The sequence below is a fragment of the Pinus tabuliformis genome, chromosome 7, assembly GCF_031772625.1.
Source record: "Pinus tabuliformis cultivar Carrire ecotype Pingquan chromosome 7, CPIR1, whole genome shotgun sequence".
Taxonomy (NCBI): Eukaryota; Viridiplantae; Streptophyta; class Pinopsida; order Pinales; family Pinaceae; genus Pinus; species Pinus tabuliformis.
In genome coordinates, this window is record NC_142293.1 from 1143452339 (window position 1) to 1143474755 (window position 22417).

A 22417-nucleotide genomic window follows, 5' to 3' on the forward strand; every position below is an offset into this window, starting at 1 on the left:
ATAGACATTCTACCTTGAAGCAAAATGGGCGTGAGAAGCTACAACCGCGTCTCTATGGGCCATACAAGGTGGTTAGGAGAGTTGGAGAGGTGGCCTACGAGTTGGAGCTTCCGCAGGGGAGTAGGATTCACAACATCTTCCATATCTCGTGCCTCAAGAAGGTGTTGGGACAATAGGTGACAACAACTATAGAGTTGCCCCCACTGGATGACGAGGGACATCTGGTTTTGGAGCCGGAGGCCATCCTGGAGACTCGGGAGAGGAAGCTAAGGAGCAGAACCATCAGGCAATTTTTGGTGCGATGGAAGAATCTTCTAGATGAGGATGCCACATGGGAGGGTGAACACATTTTGGAGCATCTAGCGCTGAAGTTGCTTGAGGGCAAGCAACATTTGGGAGGGGAGGACTGTAATGTCCCTTCCCAAAAACATTTGTAATAGGTTTTAGTCTCCCACAATTTTGAATAATTTTTGGTGAATGTGGAACCCATACATTTTTGACTTAGGGACTTAGGAGAAAAGAGGCTGAATTATATCACTAGTGGAAGGTGGGGACCACCCACGTGGGGAAAAATGCACTTGGGCAATTCGAACTGCCTTGGAGGGGAAATTGAATGGCGAAGGAAGGCCCACAAAGTTATAAGGAGGAGGAACTCCCCAACTCAAGCCATCATTTGCCTATCGAACACATTTGTGTTGCTCGAGCTGCTTAGCCGAGTTACCAGCTATTTAGCATCGAGTTTTCCAGGCGGGAGACTCAACCTTTCTTTGGGGGACTTCGAGTGCCACCTTAGGAAGGCAATTCGTACTACCTTGGAGGAGAGCTGATGGAGTTTCACAGTGACATCACTTAGCCTTTGTCTCAGTTATTGCATGTTTTTGGAGGACGCGGGAGGGGAACACGCAGGTGTTGTTTGGGGGTTCATCCAGGAAACAATTGCCAAGAGAGTTTGGGCATTGGAGCTACAATGGAGGATCCTTTTGGTAGAGTTTTGGAGCAGGAGATCGTTGCATTGGAGCAATTCGATTTGCCGGAATTGGAGGAAGGAGTTGTAGTGCTGGAGTTTGCTAGGAGAAGTAAGGAAAACCTCAGAGGGGAGCATCTCAGCATTTGCGGGTGATTTGGAGGACCTTTCCAGCCAGCTACAAGCAGGCCGTACTTTTCGGTGTGAGGAGGAGGACGTGGTGCTTGGAGGCCGAATTGTTGAAGTTTCTAAGTTTACTTGGTTAGAAACCCTTCATGCACTTTTTCTGATTTATTCCTACATACTTGTTATTTTTTCCTTTAACAAGTTATTTACAAAGTAAATAATGAAAATAAACACCAGTGCATGCTTAACATATTACAAATCAGCAACTAAAAGAAGCAAGAACAAACACACCACATGACACCATTATTTTTGGACCAATGTCCCCGGAAAAACCCAATGTGGGAAAATGGGTGCAGCTATATGAGGGTTTTCTTATTAAGCAATATTAGAGTACAATCTAGGTGCCGAAACTAGCCTACCCAACAGAGAATTTCCTTAGCAACTATACCTCACTGTTTGAGAGAAATCTCCTCGCTGAAACCTCGAAAAATCCTTCCGGCTACTCTTCAGCACAACACTGTTCCTGCAACGCCAGCGTCTGCCCAATCTGGATTGTGTCAGCCCCTCTCTGTCTCACGCTGGCCTTGCGTCGGCCTTTCTTGGCCTACGTCAGCCTTCTGGGCCTCTGTGTCAGACACGATGGCCTCTCTGGTGCTCTACGCAGCACTTGGCTGCCTCTGCGTGGCCTTGCGTGAGCCCTTACTGACTCTGCACCACTCTCCTTGGCTGCTGCGCTGCTTTCCCAACACAATCTCTACTCTGTTTCTCTGTACTCAATGCTCCTCAATTGCTCTCCCGATCACTGATTCTATCTCTCTTATCAAACCTCGCTCTAGAGAATAGAATGACTGATCACTTTGGTGTACTCTCCAAGTGACCCTCAAGCATCTTATACTTTTCCTATTGACATCTCAATGGGCAAGGTTAAGTCCCTAATCAACGGCTAAGATTAGATCTTGCTTGATCCATGTCTTTTGGACCATTCTAATACAGATTCATATTAATACACATTAATATTTTATTTTCCCTAAGTTTAGATTTAGGGACTCCATTAAAAATATTAATTATTTTAATATCTCCTAATCTGTTTAGAATATGCCCAAACCCTTTCTGGGTATTGGAGATCTCATGTGCCCCAACCTCTCCACCAAATTTCGTTGCTAGAACATATTCGATGCTACCCCAAATCAACACTCCCTCTTAGCGAGGACTGTGCTTTAGCAATACTCTTCACTGAGTATTACTCTGATCATCTGGCATCGGTACCTGTGCTAATGCTAGGCCTTCCTACCCAACATCCTCTGCACTGCTGCCTCCTCTACTATTGCCCATGGTTCTGCCACTGCCACTGCTGCATCTGTACGACAACTCCCTCTACATCCGTGCTACTGTTGGTCCTTTGTCCCAGCACTACATCCGCACTGCACTTCCTCATCATGCTACATCGTGCTGCCCACTGCTGCACTGCAACTCATTTACTGAGAAGTAAGTAACTGATCTCCCAACTAACCTCCCTGTTGGGCTAGAGACACCCACTGGTGCTGAAGTTCCCTCTGCCGCTGACAAGTGCTCCCTCTCTGACCTCTGCGTTGCTGCAACAACTCCCTGTATCTCGCACCATTGCACACCTCTCTATGCCTTCCTGCACTGGTGCAACATTCTTGTGCCTCTCACACTACTGCAGCTTGCTAGCCTCGCGCTGTCTCGGGACTCCTGCACTGTAGCTCTCTCTGCTGCTCCATCCGCATTCGTCTCTACCCACCCAGCCAGTCTTACTGCTCCTCGTCGGGGCTCCCGTAGCAAGGTATAATCCAAGAGGCTGGGTACCTCAAGGATCCTGCCTCTCATCGCCTATAGTCCATTTGACTATAGCTCGATGTCTCCCCACTTCCGCTCAAGTGGTGCGTGTGCACTCATGGCACAGTCATCGTCTGTCAAAACTTCCTTCTTTGACCGTGTTGGCACTGCCTTAGTCTCAGAAGACTCTCCCTTACTCTTCTTCCTTGGACACTAGGTCGCATAGTGACCTACTTCCCCACAGTGGAAGCACTTGATCTTGGAGAGATCTTTCTTCTTCCGCTTTTCCTGCTTTCCCTCAGATGCTAGGGCCACATCCTCCTCCTCCTGCTTGACTTTGATCCCCTTGCTGCTGCTACCCGTCATTGACTGCTGTCTGATCTCTTCCTGGCGAAGAGCTGCCCACATCTCGTCCCAAGGTGGAAGTGTCCCTCTGCCCAGTATACTCTTGACAAATACTTCCCATTCTTCTGAGACAACATTTAGAGCTATCCTCACGAGCAGCGGTTGATTTGGTGTCACTTCTATAGCAGTCAACTGATCTCGGATCTCATTCAGTCCTCCGAGGAAGATGTCAATCGGTTCTCCCTTCTTCATTTGATACGACCTTAACTGATTCTCAAGTAGCATTCTTCTTTGCACAAAAGTATGCTGGTACAATTTCTTGAGGGCCTCCCACATCTCATATGTCGTTTCCTTCTCGGAAATGTGTGGAACTACATGGTCCTTGACCTCGTCAAGGATGATGCACTTGGCCCTCGCCATTGCCTCGTACTTGTCGTTATCATTGGGGTCGACTGGGATAGCTATAACCTTCAAGGCGAAGTTCTTGACACGATTCCTGTCAAGCACTGATAAGATTCTGGCCTTCCAGACTGCGAAGTTCGATGCTCCATCCAGTCTATCGTGGTCTCTTACCCTGTGTAGTGCCATGACGCTCCTCCACTTCCCTCTTGGAAGTTCTTTGTTCGACTCCTCTGAGTCTCTACTTTCCGTCTGGAAGTTCTCTTTTGGACTCCCTTTGAGTCCTGATTTCCCTCTTGGAAATCCTTCTGCCACTTGTCGAGATGCCCCCTACTCTGATCGTCTTGTGCAACTGTACTGCTGATCTGGGTTCCTCTGCTAGAAACCCTCGGCAACAACTCCTCTAGCCCTGCTCTGTCAAGTACTGTTCTGACTACAACACCTCACCAGCTCCACTCTGCAATATTCCTGCAGCCTTCTAGACCCCAGCAATTGCCTCTCTGTGAATTGCGTCAGCCCCTCTCTACCTCACGTTGGCTCTGCGTCTCCTCGGATGGGTCTGTATCAACCCTGGGATGCCCTATGCTAGCCCTCTGGCCCTTTACGTCAGCAACGCTGGCCTCTCTAAGGCTCTGCGCAGTTCCCGGCTTCTTCTGCTTGGCTCTGGCTAGCTCTGCGTCACACTTCTTTTGGCTTCTATGCTGCTAGAAACAACTTCTGTCACCCCGAGACAACTGTTTTGTGCTGCTATTGCTTCGTTCGACTGATGTCTTTTAGTCCTCCTGTGATCTGCAATCACGTTCTGATACCATGTTGAAGTTTCTAAGTTTACTTAGTTAGAAACCCTTCATGCACTTTTTCTGATTTATTCCTACCTACTTATTATTTTTTCCTTTAACAAGTTATTTACAAAGTAAATACTGAAAATAAACACCAGTGCATGTTCAACATATTACAGATCAACAACTAAAAGAAACAAGAATAAACACACCACATGACACCATTATTTTTGGACCAATGTCCCTGGAAAAACCCAATGTGGGAAAATCGGTGCAGCTATGCGAGGGTTTTCTTATTAAGCAATATCAGAGTACAATTTGGGTGCCGAAACTGTCCTACCCAACAGAGAATTTCCTTAGCAACTATACCTCACAGTTTGAAAGAAATCTCCTGGCTGAAACCCTGGAAAATCCTTCCGACAGCTCTTTAGCACAAAATTGCTCCTGCAACCCTAGCGTCTGCCCAATCTGGACTGTGTTAGTCCTCTTTGTCTCACGCTGGCCCTACGTCAGCGTTTCTTGGCCTGCGTCAGCCCCAGGAGGCCTTGCCTCAGCTTCCTAGGCCTCTGTGTCAGACGCGCTGGCCTCTCCGGTGCTCTGTGCAACACTTGGTTGCCTCTGTGTGGCCTTGCGTGAGCCCTTGCTGGCTTTGCACCACTCTCCTTGGCTGCTGCCCTACTCTCCCGACACAATCTCTGCCTTCTCTATTTCTCTGTACTCAATGCCCCTCAGCTGCTCTCTTGATCACTGATTCTATCTCTCTTAGCAAACCCTGCTCTAGAGAATAGAATGATTGATCACTCTGGTGTACTCTCCAAGTGACCCTCAAGCCTCTTATACTTTTATTGTTGACGTCTCAATGGACGAGATTAAGTCCCTAATCAACGGTTAAGATTAGATCTGGCTTGATCCATGTCTTTTGGACCATTCTAACACAGATTCATATTAATACACATTAATATACTATTTTCCCTAAGTTTAGACTTAGGGACTCCATTAAAAATATTAATTATTTTAATATCTCTTGATCTGTTTAGAATCTGCCCAAACCCTTTTTAGGTATTGGAGATCTCATGTGCCCCAACCTCTCCACCAAAGTTCGTGGCTAGAACACATCTGATGCTAACCCAAATCAACACGAATTTTGGGGGTCAGAATGAGGCCAAACCCTTTCTGGGTTTTGATGGGTTTTGGTTGAGGGACCGAGAGCTAAAGTTGCAGTATTTTCTGAGCACAGGAGGTGGAGTTTCCCGCACATCCTTTCCAGCAGGCAGTGCAGTTTCTGGGCAACGCAGAACATCTTTGGAGCAATAGTTGTGCAACCATTGGGCTGTTGTTTACTCACTTGGGTTTTGTCACGCTTGTCCATTGAGGCAAGCCCAGGTGCACCATTCCAACACTGTTATACTTGCTCCAGGAAGAATTAATAATATGGCTTGGATGGTTCTTATTTGCAGTGTTTTTATGGGTGTTTGTTGATTGTTTCCCATTTTTTGGTGTTGGATTTGTTTATTGCTTTCTATATCATTGTTCATCCTAGTTAGGAACATTACACACGGTGTTCATCTTCCATTGATTTGTGGTATGTCCCAATGTTGCATTAATCGTTATTGGGATTAAATCGGCGCGGGGAAAAAATCGTAAAAATCAGGAAAAAATCGGTAAAAAATTTTAACATACAAAAATATTCATTTTTTTCAATTTTTGTAATATCTAAAGCATCTACAACATAAAATAAATACATTGACACATAAATATGATAAAAGCCCTATATATAAGATGTTTAATATCATTTCTAATGCTACATCACACATAACAGTGAATCATGTCCTGAATAGTAAGTCCTGACTCAGGACTCCCAACTCAACCTCAAAATATCAACAAAAAATATAATAATGTATCTCATATCATGAGTCATAATGTCATATACAATGAAAGAAACCAAATAACTAAAGTCTAACACTACTGATTTCCTTTGCCCCTCTAGATGTAGATGTCAGTGGAGTTGGCAGTGGACTCTGCTGTGCTCTAGAAGTTGAAAAACTAGGAGCTATAGGAGGTAGACCACGTCCTCTACTGGTGACAGGGGTAGCTTGGGTAGGTTGTGTCACCTCATCCTCCTCATAATTTATTTTATTTTATTTTTTTTTAAATTTGTAACGAAAAAAGTCGCGATGTTTTCCAAAAAATCACTGAAAAAAATTGTTGTATTTATCGAGCAATAATATCACTGGTTTTAAAAAGCCGTGATTTTACAATAAAATTGCGGTTAGTGCAACACTGGTATGTCCTAGTTATGTGCTTTCCTATATTGTGCTAAAAATTGTAACGAATTGTTATTTCATTTGTTGATGATAAGACCATTCTATTGGTAAAATTATATTTTATCTTAGGTGATCTAATTCACCATATGATCTAACGATTCTATTTGAGAAAAAAAATTATAGAGATTTGCAGATACACTAGTCCTTGGGCTCCAAGTTCACAGACTGTGGAGAAGAGTCGACTGTGTTTGGGCTCTAAGATTTCTATATGGTATTTTAATTTTGCAGAAGGGTTTTTGGCCAATATTCAAATTCTTCGAAAAATACATTCATCCACTGCTATTACTAAAAGAATATTTCTCAATTTTTTTATTTTTATTTTGCCACCATTGTATATTTGCAAATAAATTTGTAAATTATTTGTGAAATAATTTGTTAATTATTTCTAGCTTTTGTTTTGCAGCAATTGGGGTTTAAATATTTTTGGGGTTTATTTTTGTGTATATATTTGGGTTTTGGGTATTTTTTGATTCATTTGTGCAGCTGATTTTCAACTTGGATCAAAAGATCTTTTGGGTTTTGAGGCAGATATAGGCTTAGGAAGGCAAGATCTTACCGGCAAGCTAGATGTCCAGCTTGAAGAAGAGTCTATCCAACAATTTTGCAGTAAATTTGTGGAGAATTTATCATTTGTAGGGTTCCAGAAATTTTTGGGGCCTTAAGGCCTACCCGTCCAGCCCTTCCAGCCCTAGTTGTCTGCCTTTCTGCCCTCCTAGGGCCCTCGATCTCCCTTCGAGGGAGTCATCCAGCCTTTTAGAGGTCTCAACCCCCTGCTTTAACCCCTGCCGCAACCCTTTTAGGGCTTATCCCTCTAGCAGCAGCCCTTTAGGGCTTGGTCGCAGCCCCCAAGGGTCTCTTCCTCCTAGCGGCAACCCTATTTGGGCTATTAGTTTCTCTTAGAGGCCTTTTTAGCCCTAGCCGCAGGGCTTAGTGGCCTTGCAGCCCTAGCCATTAGCCCTTTTTGGCCTTTCCCTTCCTTCTTTGGTGTTTTGCAGTCATTTCAGCCAAGTGGTGGGGTTTTGCAGCAATTCTTCATCTAACTTTTTGTGGTTGCAGACATGGAACACCATTGAAAATTATTTGGCATTGATTTACAGTAAATTGCACCAAGAAGTTTGAGTTTATTTGGCTAACACTTGGATTTGCAACTTAACTACCCTTTTGGGCTATAGGGTTTCGAGGGCCAAAGTTGCCAAGCAAGACCTCAACCAGCCATTGGTGCCCTAATTGTAGACATAAGAGGGCTGATCCATTTATTTTCAGCTGACAAATTGTGTTGCAGGTCATTGGCCCAAGTTCCAAGTCAATTGGAGAGCAACTAGTCACCAAGCTAGGTCATTTGGCCTAAGGGTCTGCTCTCTTTCCCCACATTTTCCTCCTTGTTCTGTTCTTCAATTCTGAATCATTTTATTACAACAGTATATTCAATGCTAAAACACACTAAATTTAAGCCTAAATCCACTAATCAATCATCTAAGACATTGAAAAATAACCCTAAGTCACTAAAAATAAAATTTTAAAGTCATATTGATTGCATGGAAGTGGATTTAGTGAATTGTTTGATTAATTTTCATTTCTGATTTATATGCTACAACCATCTACATTTATCCTACAACAGTAATTTAAGTCCATAACAGTGGCATACTAGCTTATTGGCTGATCTAGACTTCTCTTTTGCACTATTGGTATCTATTTTCACCCTAAATAACATTGTGATCTCATTTCTATTGTCATTGTTGGATAAGTAGATACATTTCTCATTGATGAATTGGATATCTCTTGTGGATCTCATAATCAAGTTTAATCACAAGTGTGATATGATGATTTAATTGTGTATCCAATTGGCATATTGGTTATTCATTGACTATAATCTTGAAGTTGCTAATTGTATCAAAGTAGCATTGATCTTGTCTTTTAAGCAATTGTCTATGGATATTACTTGTGACATTTTTTGACATCATTAAGCTTAAGCACTTTCTCTTATGGTCGGGATTATCATTCATCTATTGTTTAAAGTACTTTATTGTCATAATCGAAGATCATTTGTGATTAAGTACTTGATTGATTAAGTGATCTCACCTTAAGAGCACTCACCCACCTCTTGCATTTGCATACTAGGATTAGTTCCTTGCATTAATTAATCTACTTCCAAGCATAAGCTTGGTCGACAGGGAGTAGGACCACCTTTCTCATCTAGCTTGAGGAGCCTAGCACCTCTTTAGTGGTTAACACAGTGACCATGCAGTCGTTAGAGGCATAGTCTCTGTAGCGTCGAAGACATTGGGTGGTTAGAACCTAAGGGGAGGTATCATTAACCAAGCCCTAACCTGCTTCCCCTTGGCTTCTCTCTCACAACCTATTCTAGAGACTAGCTTCAAAATAGTTAGGAGGAAGGATACATTTAGAGTAGGTATCTAACTAAAATAAACCAAGATTTCATATCTCACCTAGTTTGTAGGACTTGCATCTCATTTAGGATAGTGAAGCATCTCCAAGCATCAACTGTTCATCCGATCATTTGGTATATAATTGATGTAAAGAAAGTAATGGACTCCATAAGGCACTGGTCTCACATAATAATGGAATCTAATCTTTAAAAACTTGTTAAATCAAGCAATTGGCTAGGCCATTCAGTGGTGTCTTCTGGAGTTGTTGGTTTCCAACATGTCTTGCCTTCTCATATTCCATAGGGACCACCCCCCATAGCATGTTGTTTGGAGACAACTAAAATGGACAGGGTAGGGATCAAAGTGACAACCCCCGCCTTGAGTCGTCGCACCGTTCCTGTGCAGTTTGGGTGACAATAGGATTAACCAAATCCCTTGCAAAGGACATTATCATAATATATACCCTACAAAATAGGCATTTTGAGATTTATACAACTTGAGTGGGCCTAATAGTTAAGAGCATGTGTTTCCTCCTAAGAGGTCACGAGTTCAAAACCAGAGGGGGGTAGAGTATGTACGCCTTCGTAGACTTAGCAGTCCGCGAAGGTGGGTCTCTTGTCCCACAAACAAGGGGGCCTCATACACAAATTTGGTGTTTGGCTTGGCCGTGACCTTAAAATTAGATAATAATGATAATTTAGTCATGTTTACACTCTAGGATGATTGGTTCTTAATTGATATACATGCTTCTATCTCTTTGCTCCTAATTATGTTCAGGATGCTACCTACAAACGACAACGTGGTATATCAAAGATGTTGAAGCTCTGGAATCTGAATTCTCGAATTATGTTCAGGATGCTACCTACAAACTACAACCTGGTATATCAAAGATGTTGAAGCTCTGCAATCTGAATTCTCGAAATATCGGACTTTTGATTCATCAATTACATATTTATGTGCTTAATTGTCTATCTGACTTCTCATACTGTACTCCCTACATTCAAATCAAGAGGAGTACCATACCTTGGGAGTTCCCAAACTATTGTCATGGTCTACGTTTGGCTAGGCTCCACATAATCTGAAACTCTTATAATGATTTCAGAACTATCAAACAAATACGGGCTAAATCAAACTCTTCTAGATTAATGGAAGAAATAGTTTGTTGCAGATATCAAAAGAAATGCCAAATTCCATAATTTCATGGGTACATTTGGAAAGCATTTATAATAATTTGAAGCAATTCTTTAACAGGGAGTACATGTACATACATTAATTTAAAATTATTATGTTGGTAGTGAAAACACTTTAATGCAGAGCTGGGGTTGACTAGAGCTACATAGAGCACTAAACAGGAGAAGGGAAAGGAAGAGGAGACTGTGGAAGGGGAGGAAGAAAAGATATTAACTCCCAATGTAGAACATAAAAGTGGAGTAATAGACTCACTCTAGTATCTATATGCGAGATGAGTGACATTGGCTGCTTCACCCTCCATGTATTAGTTATCACATGGAGCATTACAACATTAGCAAATATATCATTAGTATGACATCCAAGATCAATCATCAAACTGAAATACGTTCTTGGTCACTTTTGATAGAAGTTTAACCTTCTGTTGCTGAAGGCCATTTGTGATCTATGCTCATAGAGCTGGAAAATACATAGGGGAGTGCCTGATTTTCACTAGAGCTTATTGAGAGGTACAAGAGGAATTTTTCAAGTTAAATTTCTTGTAAGATCAAAGATGCATTTCTCTCCCTTTCGCAGTTTTCTTATGTGATGTATCTTTGCTGTGGTCTTATGTAGAGGATGAACCTAAAGCAAGTATATAATTGTTCCTCTAATTTTGACATCCATAGTTGGCTATAAACCCCATCCATGTGGAAATACTGTAGCTAGGGAGTGCTTTATGATTAGGTGCTAGGAGAGCGTGCTCGGATTATAAAGAAGAACTTTGTCACATGTTCTGCATCAGATGATATATTCAATAGAGCTTGGGTGATCTAACATTGGTAGACAATGGGCATGATCATATAGGATAGTTGTTGCATTGCACTAATACTAACTGTGAGATACTATCTGAAAATTCCAATTACAATTAAATCTTTATTAATTGGTTTTGTACTATTTAGTTTATAACTTTATACCAATGTTCATGAAGTTTCTGGGATATGGGGATGCCAGAGCAGGGAAACACATCTAGGGACATGTGAGTCACAGGGGAACTGTTCAAAATCCTAAGAAATATAGATTTAAATATATGAAAAACATAAATGATACATTTAACTGTTAAGTGTTAACATATGAAAAAAAAATGACATTTCTGAAATCTTTAAAAGAATTTTCTTGACCTTTTTCAAAGGCTGATGGGCAATTTTTGGTGTGAGTGCTTAGCTGTCCCACAAAAAATGGGAATGTTCCCCTTTTTTATGAAACATTTCCCTTTGCAATTCCCTGCATTCCCTCGAAAAGGGTGTGTGGGGAAACCTTGCCCACGAAGTTTCTGTGTCCCTGGAGCATGCCCCCTGCCCTAGGGAGCATGCTCCCATGCTCCCATGTAACGATGCTTTATACCCATATTCTTCAAACAACTTTAGTGTTTGAGTTTTCATAATGTTACTTTGCAAACATAAGTTAAAATGTGTTTGCTTTTGCTGTATTATGTCTATTTGTTTTTCAAACCCATTGACTGCTTTTGGTCATTTCCGGGCATCAATTTTTTTTTTTTTCTGCTCTGGTATTTTCTGGTTTCAGACCTAACAAACTACGGTTTATGGCTTGCTTTTGACGATGGATTTACATTTAAATCTGCTCTTGTTTGCTACCATTGTTGTAACCAGTCAAATTCAATACAGTAGTATTACAGAAGAAACTATATTTGAAATAACCATCTTATTTTTGTATGTTCAAAAGCTTAATATGCGACAGTGTCAGGGTGGTCGATTTTTAAGTGGGTGTGTTTACCACTCTACTCCAGAGCACAACTTACAATACAACCTTTGTCAGCCAAATTTTTTTCTGTTCTTTTTTTGGACTATATTATGTTGATTGAATAATTTGACTAGCATCTTTATTTACCAGTCTCTGCCATAAATTTGCTATTATTCATGTGGTCGGAACAGTATGCCAAGAGACCATGTCTGAGATAGCCAGAGTCTTATGCATGTGTGTGGAACATGTTTGTGCAACAATTTAGAGATTAGGAATCTAAGTGGGTGTGATCATCGATATTGCCATTTGTGATCTTGTTGGAAATCCGTGGGCAAATTGGGATGCCTAAAGAAGATTTGTTTATCTGAAAGATTATTATTATTAGGTTCTAGTTTATAGTTTATAAGTTGTCACCCATGGCTCATTTTTCTAACAGGTGCCTATGCATGTATGATGCTGTTTTTGCCATGGATACTGAGATGGCCTCATTCCTAGTACTAAAATAAATGTTGTGCCTATTTATGTGGATGCTGCTTTCATGAAAGCAAGATGACCATATCTAGCTTGTCGTCGTTTAGGATCAACATCCTGAGCTTCCTTCATACCTGACTATCACAATCAACGTTCCTTGGGTTATTAGTGTATGCTGTAATAGTTCCATTCCTTTCAAGTATTTGTATGGATTTATCTTTTTCAGGTTTTCTTTTGGCTTACAGGTGTCTGTCCTAGTGATTCTAATATTCCCTCTAACAGAGTAATCATTGATGTGCAAATAAATGCTGGTTTTGATTATCATTGGAAGTTTTGACTCTCTTGCCTCTTCCAGCAAGTAATTTAACAGTTATCTCTCATTTACGTGATGTTCCACATCGATTTATTGTACTGTTTTTTTTCTCTAGTTGTCTTCTGATATGGTAGTCTAGGAGATTATCAATTGCTTTTCCTATCCTGTGGCAAAGCTTTTCCTTCTGGTTGTTTGTACATTGTTACCTTGATATGAAATTGGTTATTCCTTTCAATAAATAATACTTTTCTATTTTGCTTGTTAATTTTTGTTGATGTCATATGTTGATATTTCTGAGAAGTCTTTCATTTGGATTTCATCTTTTCAGGTTTCCGCAAGGTGCATGGATGTTCAAGAAACTGGAAGGACATGGAATGATCATGTTGATCATAGATCTCACAACCATAAGATGCCTGATGCTATGCCCAAGAGGATGCAAGGACAACATGGGGCGTATCATGATTTGGCTAAATTGGAGAAAGGTGTTCCCAATGGCTGTCCTTCTGAGGATGAACTGCAAATAGGTCACAACAACATTGAATGTTGGCCATATCATAAAGAAAAAATGCAGGATAGGGATTCAAGTAAACACCGGAAGGAGGTTATAAGCTTCAAAGGTGACCCAATTAATACAGAGAAACTGCCAAATGAAGAGCAGATTAAAGTGACAGAGATGGCACCAGCAATGGTGAGACATCATCTAAAAGAGGAGAATTGGGATACTAACTTCCAGAAAGCAGTTCCAAATGAGCTTTTAAATGCTACTGATAGTAAGGTGGTAAATATAGATCAAAGCTTAAATCGTCAACATCTTGAGGCAATTGCAAGACTGGCAAAACGTAGAGAGCGTTTTAAACAGCCAATAATTATTGAAAGGCCTGTCAACAAGAAGGCACAATATGAAGCAACAATACAAGAAGAAACGACTGAAATTAAACAGGAAAGACCTGCTCGAAAAAGAAAGTGGAGTGGCAGTTAGAATAGGTATCTTGCAGACTGTTGAGCATGGAATAGTCAAATTTTTGGTACTAAGTATACATGATATGCTGCTGTTGCCCTATGGAGGTCTTTCAAACAGGGCCAGGTCCAGATTAGCCAGATAACTTATTGAATTTTATGGATCTAGACTAACAGCTACTGCTCATATTGTGGGTATTATAGTCGATTTATGATGGGAAGCTGGTGTCTATTGAATATTCCTACAAATGCAAAGTATTTCTGGTGATTTTTCATTCAACAAGAATGACATTATCTCCAGCCCATTCAGAGTTACGTGGTTTTCATATGCCAGTTGGTGTTTTCAAAATTGCATGTTTGAGGCTCAAATATACAAGTGTGTGCCTTTAATGCCTATTGATTTCCATGAAACTTTGAACACGCCATTCAGTTCATTGGGGTTGTTTTACAGTCGATTACCAAGGTTTAATATCTATGTTTCCTATAGTGAATATGTACAATTCCTTGGGTGGCTCATTCTTTTACCTGCAAGGTTCAGTGGGAACCATGGTACCCAGATATTTGCAGTGTAACAATGACTGCTACAGTCAGAGGCACTTGCAAATACACTGCAATTTTTATATTTCTTATGGTTACTGTATATTGGAACATGCTGTCACTGCAGATGATCCAGAGCGCTCATATAAGGTAGAAATTAAGTGCACCAGTCATTACGTCATGAACTCTTATGTTAGATTTGATTGCCAAATTTATTCATGGCACCACTGATAACGAGTTAACAAGTCATATTGCATTTCCTAGAAAATATGGAGAAAGTCTACATTCTTTTAATTTAAAAGCTTTCTATATTTTATCTCTGCATGGTTTGAAGTGTGACTGCCACAGCAAAGATCAAACTTTATAACATACCTTTTATACACTCAAATTCTCACCTAATACTCTGCATGATCCCTGAAATATAAATGTTAATATTTATTAAATTTTATAAGCCATGATCTAATTTTTGCTGTGCTTTTGCAACTAGTGGTTCAGTATAACAATTTTCTTTTTAATTTTCTTCTACATTTTTTTTGTTGATTTTCATTTTGACATATTAAAAGGTGGAAGACTCTTTTGAAATACCCAAAAATATGAGAAGTTTTTCTTTCGGGGTTTCATGATGACTCTTCCATGGTAATGTGACGGAGCCTTTTTCCTGGAATTGAACAAAACATCATATCAGATACAGTATATAACTCTTTATGCTAGATAAATCAAGTGCAGCAGCCATTACATCGTGAATACTTATGTTAGATTTTGATTGCTCAATTTATTCGTGACACCACTGATAACGTGTTGACAAGTCATATTGCATTTCCTAGAAAAAATCAATATCTGAAAATCTACATACTTTTAATTTAAAAGCTTTCTGTATTTGATCTCTGCATGGTTTGGAAGTGTAGCTGCCACAGCAAAGATCAAACTTTATAACATACCTTTTATGTACTCAAACTCTCTCCTGATGCTCTACTTGACCCCTCAAATATAAAGGTTGATATTTATTCAATTTCATAAGACATGATCTAATTTCTGCTGTGCTTTGCAACTAGTGGTCCAGTATAAGATTAAAGATTTTCTCTCTAATTTTCTTCTACATTTTTTTCTGGTTAATTTTCATTTTGACCTATGAAGAGGTGGAAATCTCTTTTGATATACACAAAAGTTTGAGAAATTTCTCTTTTGGGGTTCCTTGATGATGCGCACTACATTTTGTAACTCTCACATGGTAATGTTGCGGAGCCTTTTTCCTGTACTTGAACAAAACATCATATTAGATACAGTAGAGATAATGGTCCTGCAGGGTAGCCTTTCCCTTTTCTAATTTGAACTTATTCCAAACTGTTTATGGTACAGAACACAAATTTGATATTTTCTATTTTCATTTATGAAATGCTATTGAGCATATGCAAATGCGTGCTAGGTTATTTCACAAGGAAAAGTTTCTATTTGATGCGCTCGTGTGAGCTTATAAATGACACTTGATAATTATGTCTATGATTTGGACTGTATTGCATTTATAAGAAAAGGAGATTGTTAAGAGGTGGTGATTATGGTGTCTCTGATGATGACATGTAGTGTCTCTGTCGCTTGTGGTGATGATGGAAAAGCTTTGATACTTGTTTGTAATTGCAAGTTGCACAATACTCATGTTTCAACCAATATGTGTAGAAAATACATTTTCCTTCATAAACACACCAATTTTTTTATTTGAGCATGTTTACTGGGATCTTTCTTATTCTATTTCAAAATATTTACCAAGGTTCTTGCTCTTCATAATTCCACTTTTATATGTAGATTTGTCATTGCATGTTGAGATTAGAATGATGTTATTTGGATTTGGGGATTGGCGAAGAGTTTTAGAAGAGATAGATGAGATGTTATGGACATAAAAGCAAATCCAGATGCCAAATATGATGTATCCAACTATTGTAGAGACGTTGTGAGAGGCCTTCCAAATTTCCAGGATTGGCGTCAGCGATAACACACCATTAACAAAAATACATTCACATGAACAAAAAGAGAAGTTAATGATTAGAAATATACATATTGTGACATGATTAGGCATGTGACATGACCAATGTTATCAGAACTGGATTGGTCATCGAACTGGTAGACCCCTCGGATCAGGAATTGGTTAGGACCAGACCAGAACTAGTAAAAAAAATGGGCCAAAAAACCGGTCAACATGTTGTTGCTCAGATTGTACAGGCATGGTGTGACAACGACTCAGGGCGAGGGCTGTCACTCTGATCCCACCCACTCCCTTCTAGCTTTCTCCCAACAACAGGCTATGGGGGGGGGTAGTCCCTATGGAAATGTGAATATGAAAGACAAATTGGCAACCAACAAGTCCAGGAGACACGATTGAATGGCCTAGCTACTTGGTTAATTTTAGCAAGACTTAACGATTAGATTAGATTTGAATATGATACTAGTGCCTTATGGAGTCAATTTCTTGTTTATTACCAATTAGATGTCAAGTAACTGGATGAACAATCATTGCTTAGATGCTTAACCATCCTAGATGAAGTGCAATTCCTAAAAACTAGGTGAAATGAAAAACCTTAGTTGATTTTAAGTTAGATTCCTATTTTAAATGTAACCTTCTTCTTAACTGTTATGGAACTAGTCGCTAGAGTAGGTTGTGGGATGGAAGCCAACGGAAGCAAGCAAAAACTTGATTAACGATACCTTCCCCTGTGTTCCAACCACCTGATACCTCCGACGATGCAGAGACTATGGCTTTGACGACTACAAGGTTACTGTATTAACCAATGTTGCATTAATCGTTATCGGGATAATTTCGGCACGAGGAAAAAATCGGAATTATCGGGAAATAATCGGGAAAAAATCGCTTGGTACAAAAATATTCATTTTTTTTTTCAATTTTTGTAATATTTAAACCATCTACAACATAAAATAAATACATTGACACATAAATATGATAAAAGAACTAATATATAAGATGTTTAAGTGCTAAAATCACACATAACATTGAATCATGTCTTGAATATTAAGTCCTGACTCCTGAGTCCCAACTCAGCCTCAAAATATCAACAAAAAATATAATAATGTATCTCATCATGTCATAATGTCATATACAATAAAATGAAGAAAATAACTAAAGTCTAATCCTATTGATTTCCTTTGCCCCTCTTGCGAGAAAATGGCACGGCTTTCCCTTTCCCTCTAGATGTAGATGCTGGTGCTGGTGGAGTTGGCAGTGGAGTCTGATGTACTCTAAAAGCTGAAGAACTAGAAGTAGGAGCTATAGGAGGTAGACCACGTCCTCCATTGGTGGCAGGGGTAGCCCGGGCAGGTGGTGTCACCTCCTCATGTTCCTCCTCCTCCTCCTCCTCCCCCTCCACTACATCCTGCACTAACCAATCATCAGCAAACTCCATGAGAGGCCTCTCGGCCTCAACCCTCCATGCAGCAGTGGTGTCAATCCCATCCAATGAGATGGCCTCCACATCAGGTGGCCTCTCAAGTTGCCTCACCCACAATCGAAGATTGTAGTAGACGTAGACCATGTCAGTAAGTCGCTGGGACTCCAACCTGTACAAAGATCATGAAATAATAATTAATAATTATAAAAAAGATATTGTTTAATGAATTCAAAAATTTATTTGGAAATTTGCAATATTTTAAATGTTTAATTGTTAACCTGTTACGCTTCTTGTTGTGTATTTTTCAAGTACACTCCAGTTGCGCTCACATCCTGAGGGGCTACATGTTTGGCTAAGGATGCGAATGGCAAGCTTTTGCAGAAGGGGTACCCTGTCACCATGCATCTACAACAAAATTACAAATAAAATTTTAAATAAACATAAGAAAAAAATGGAATTTGAAGAGACAATGAAATTTGAAACAAAGTTACAAACTAAAAAATACCTGGCATTTTAATCGTCCTATCAATGACAACCATGTCAAAGCCAAATGTGCCACCTGCCATCCTATATGTCTCAATTTCTTTAGAGATCTCTATATGTTCTGCTAGAGATCGCACCATCTTTTGGACACAGGATAAGAATCCATCCATGATTTCAACATCAAATACAAACCCACATGCATAAGAAAATGTGAGGTTTAGGAAAAGCCCAGCAGCATGAATGGGACGATGGAGTGTGTTGTTCCATCGCTCATCAATCACTCCCCATAGAAGGAGTTGTCTCTAAAACCCATCATCTCATTTATCATCATAGTAGGCCCGAATGGATTCTTTGGCCCTGTCCATGGCCTCATACAAATAGCCCATTGCGGGTTTCTCACCATCAACCAACCGAAGAACCTTACCAAAGGTTCAGTAACGGCGCACACCTCCTGCACTCCCAACTTGAAGTCTTCCTGGTATGAAACTATTCTGCATACGGCCTCTCCCTTTGGTTTGTGGCTCATTGGCAAAGCATGCCACTCCTCTAAAAGAAACATTCTCTTCACATCCCACATAGAATTCAAGAGAGATTGAAGAGATATGAAACTAGTGGCAAACCGTGTGATGGTGGGACGCACCAACTCTTTGTTGTTGGTGAATCTTCTCATCAAGCTAAGCACAGATGTATGGTTATATAAGTTTTGTAATGCTTTTGGATGAATCAACAATATCTTTGACAAAGGGAATTTTCCCTATGTTCTCCAACATCAAATCAATACAGTGTGCGACACAAGGTGTCCAAAATAAACTAGGATGCCTGTCCATAAGCATTCTGCCAATAGCAACATAATTTGCAGCATTGTCCGTTATGACTTGGACAACATTTTCTGCACCCACCTCCAAAATAAACACATCTAGAAAATCACATAAAGTTCTTGCATCTTTGATTTGTGCAGATGCATCAACAGATTCGATAAACATAGTCCCCCTGGGATAACTAACCAAGAAGTTTATAAGGGTTCTCCCCTTTTGGTCAGTCCAACCATCTGACATAATAGTGCATCCTGTTTGTGCCCATGATGCCCTAAAATCCTCCAATCTTTGGGTGCAGTCAAGCTTTTCATTTTGAAGAATCCAACCTTTGAAATCATGATAAGAAGGGGTTTTGTACCCTGGGCCAACACTTGCAATAACATCAATAGCAGGTTGGAAAAATGGATTATTCCTTACAATGTTAAAAGGAATATCACTCAAGAGGAGAAATTTTGCCAACAACTTGTCAGCGTGTTCTTTCTCAGTTCTTTTTAGCATTGAACTGGTAGATGGCTGTGAACCAGGTGTGGTTCGAGGAACAAAAAATGATGTGGCAACTACCGGATGGGTTGATGTTGCAGTAGAACCAGTGCCACTTGCTTCAGTTGACATTTTTAGTTGCCTCTTCATTTCTTCGTTGGCCTCTCTATTCTGGTCTAAAGTTTCCAATGCTTTCATGGCTCTTCGGATGAGTTCAGGATTTGTATTTGTGCAAGACCCCACATCAAATCCAGGGATTTGTGCAAGGTGATACTTCAACTTGTACACCCCCCCGAACATAGGGTGGCCACATAACTTGCAAGTCAAGTTTAGTTTATCATTCGGAGCTTTAGGTTCACCAAATTCCCAGAAAGGGTCCAATTTCCTTGGCATGTTTGTTTTTGAACTTTGAAGTTGAAAACTTGAATGGTGTTTCGGTGAAGTTGTGAACCTATGGGAAAATAAGGATTACAATTTAGTATTTACAAGTTACAAACTTACAATTTAGTATTTTAATTTTTACATTGTACAAAAACTAAAAAAAATTACATACATTTTAATTTTTAAGAAACTCCATTCCAAACCCAACCAAAAAAACTAAAAAAAATTACATTGGGCAAATTTCATAAACCCCATTCCAAACCCAAGTTACCCAACGAAAAACAATGAAAAAAAACATAAACAAAGTTTGAAAACAATGAAAACAAAAAAAAAATGGGTGCCCATACCGTTTCTATGGAGATAATCGGTCTCCTTCTCTTGATTTTCTCCTCTACGCACTTCAAATAGCTCCAATCCTCTCCAAGCAAATTCTCCAAGCCTCTCTAACACTCCACTGCCCTCCGCATGCCTAACTGTGCAAATGAAATAAAAAAAATCGGTTTTTGCCTTATAAAACCGCGCTGCCCCGACGTCCTGCGATAATTTCGAAAAAAAATCGCGATTTTTTTGAAATTATCAGGTATAAAAAAAATCCGCAATTATTACTCGCGATAATATTGGCTTCGGGAAAAAATCGCGAGAAAATGATAATATTGCGATATTATCGCGATTTTCACAACACTGGTATTAACCACTAAAGAGGTGCTAAGTCCCTAAAGCTAAATTGAGAAAGGTGGCCCTAAATGTCTATCAACCGAGCTTATGCTTGGAGGTAATTTATTGAGTGCAAGACTAGCTTAGAATGATATGCAAGGATTATGAGTGTCTCTTGGGTTAAGATTGTTTAATGTTTTAAGTACTTTAGTTATATTAGCTTTATGACGAGTAATTAACAATATATTGAAAGTCAATCTTAATCAAGACCGAGTGCTTAATTGTACAAGTGCCAACAATAATCAAGAGATCTCCACACAATAATTACCCAAGTGCTCAAGACAAAATTATTAAATAACGATAGCAATCAAGGAATTTAGGGTACATCCACTTAAAAATTAGCCAATGATATACCAACGATGATTTCATGACAAGATTACCAATGATTTTATGCCAAGACAATACCACTTAGATTTCACAATGATTACTACAATTAGAAATCTCCAAAGATGAATGCCATTGTTACTTCAATTGTCAAGAGGCATTCAAATAGATTAGAAACCTTTTAGCAAAGAACACTTATATGCCAAGATATTAAATTACAACCAAATAGATTGCAAGTGTTTTTAGCCAATATTTTTTAATGATTTGACAACATAAAATGATTATTATGAGATGCTTCTAACCAAGAGTGACCAGATTCACAAATTCACCTAAGAGACACACAATGATGTTCAATTATGGATTAGTGCTTATATGAGTGGATTTAGTGCAAAGAGAGAATTTTAGAGAGTATGCAAGAGCTTACAAGAGACATGTAAATGTTAGATTTCAATGTTTAACAAGCTTCTTAACCATAGTACTTAGAACCATGAAACAAGTAACCAATTATAATGTAAAGCAATGAGAGCACTTATGCTACTTGTATTCCAATGTTAAGATACTTTTATGACAGCAGTAAGCTAAATCACTTTAAAGTTTAGATCCTCTTTCAAGTGCAAAATTGTAAACATATAGCCAAATATGAGCAATGAGAACCCAAGTGTCAAACCAATGAAATTATGGGTTAGTTAACCTTCTTATGATGTAATTTTCAATGCTATATCAGATCTGATCACACTTATGACAGTCAACGATAAGACATGAAACAAGCCGAATGATGTGTAATGTTTGTAACTAGGAAATTTAGTGATAAACAAAGAAAACAGACAAACCAACATCCAAAAATGAGATGCAATCACTAAACACCCATGAAAATGTCGGAAATAGAGAACTTCTGAGCCATTTTATTAAATCATCATGGGGTAAATACAACAATGAATGGAATGCTGCATCTGGGCTTGTCTCCAAGGACAAGTGTGACAAAACCCAGGTGAGAAAATGATGATCTGAGGGTTTCCCAACTGCTGCTCTAGAAGTGATCCACGTTGCCCAAAAAACTGCATTGTCTGCTGGAAAGGATGTGCTGAAACCCCTGCTTCCCTTGCTCAAAAAATTATGAAACTTCAACTCTCGGATCCTCAACCAAAACCCACCAATACGTAGGAAGGGTTTGGCCTAGTTTAGACCCCTGAAAGTTGACCCCCGAGGAGCTCGTCCTCCTCCTCAAGCTGGCAAATTTGACCTATCTGAAATGTGCTGGGAAAGTTCTCCAAATCTGCCCCAAAACACTGAGATGCTATCCCCTATGAATTTCCACCCTTCTCCAATTCGGTCCCAGCTTTGTAGCTCTCTCCCTCAATACCCACGTGAGCCCAGTCTGGCCTTCTGCGCCGTCCTCCAAGGATAGATTTTGAACTACTCAAATGCTGCACCCACCTGCTCCAAAACTCCTCCCAGAGGCTGGTATCCTGATGTACTCCAACTCTCCAAGTTTCTTTGGCAA

General features: G+C 39.7%; 1 protein-coding gene across 2 annotated transcripts in view; it reads left to right on the forward strand.

Moving 5' to 3' along the window:
* LOC149251543 (uncharacterized) overlaps positions 1-14638 on the forward strand; it is a 297774-nt gene extending 283136 nt beyond the window's left edge. Inside the window, exon 10 of one of the 2 annotated variants that reach the window (XR_016266900.1) lies at positions 13162-13250. Coding sequence is in view for 1 of the 2 variants with exons in the window: in XM_089459493.1 (XP_089315619.1) it covers positions 13162-13812 (651 nt within the window). In the remaining variant the exon portion in view is untranslated. Of the gene's footprint in view, positions 1-13161 lie in introns of both variants that reach the window. The other variant, XM_089459493.1, reaches the window with a different exon arrangement.
* Positions 14639-22417: the final 7779 nt, after the last annotated feature.